General features: G+C 60.6%; 1 protein-coding gene across 1 annotated transcript in view; it reads left to right on the top strand.

Moving 5' to 3' along the window:
- The window catches only part of ATP10A (ATPase phospholipid transporting 10A (putative)), a 55,103-nt gene that overhangs the window by 53,672 nt on the left and 1,111 nt on the right, over positions 1 to 320 (top strand). Inside the window, exons 18-19 of the mRNA XM_039853453.1 lie at positions 56 to 136; positions 211 to 315. Of these exons, the coding sequence (XP_039709387.1) occupies positions 56 to 136; positions 211 to 315 (186 nt within the window). The remainder of the gene's footprint in view (positions 1 to 55; positions 137 to 210; positions 316 to 320) is intronic.

Below are 320 nucleotides of genomic sequence, written 5' to 3' on the forward strand. Positions count from 1 at the left end.
ACGTTTAAGCGACTAACGGCCGGGGGAAGGCTGACCTGCTGGTTTTGTGCCCCAGGAGTATCGGCCGCGGACCTTCTGGTTAAACATGGCCGACGCCGCCTTCCAGAGCCTGGTCTGCTTCTTCATCCCTTACCTGGTAAGTTGACACCGGCACCACTGTTCCCGTCGCTTCCCCAGTGACCCCAGACACAGGACGCCGCTGTCTTCCAGGCCTACTACGACTCGGACACGGATGTGTTTACCTGGGGGACCCCCATCACTGCCATCGCGCTGCTCACCTTCCTGCTGCACCTGGGCATCGAAACCAAGACCTGGGTGAG

Source organism: Pteropus medius, unplaced genomic scaffold (assembly GCF_902729225.1).
Source record: "Pteropus medius unplaced genomic scaffold, Ma_sr-lr_union100, whole genome shotgun sequence".
Classification (NCBI taxonomy): domain Eukaryota; kingdom Metazoa; phylum Chordata; class Mammalia; order Chiroptera; family Pteropodidae; genus Pteropus; species Pteropus medius.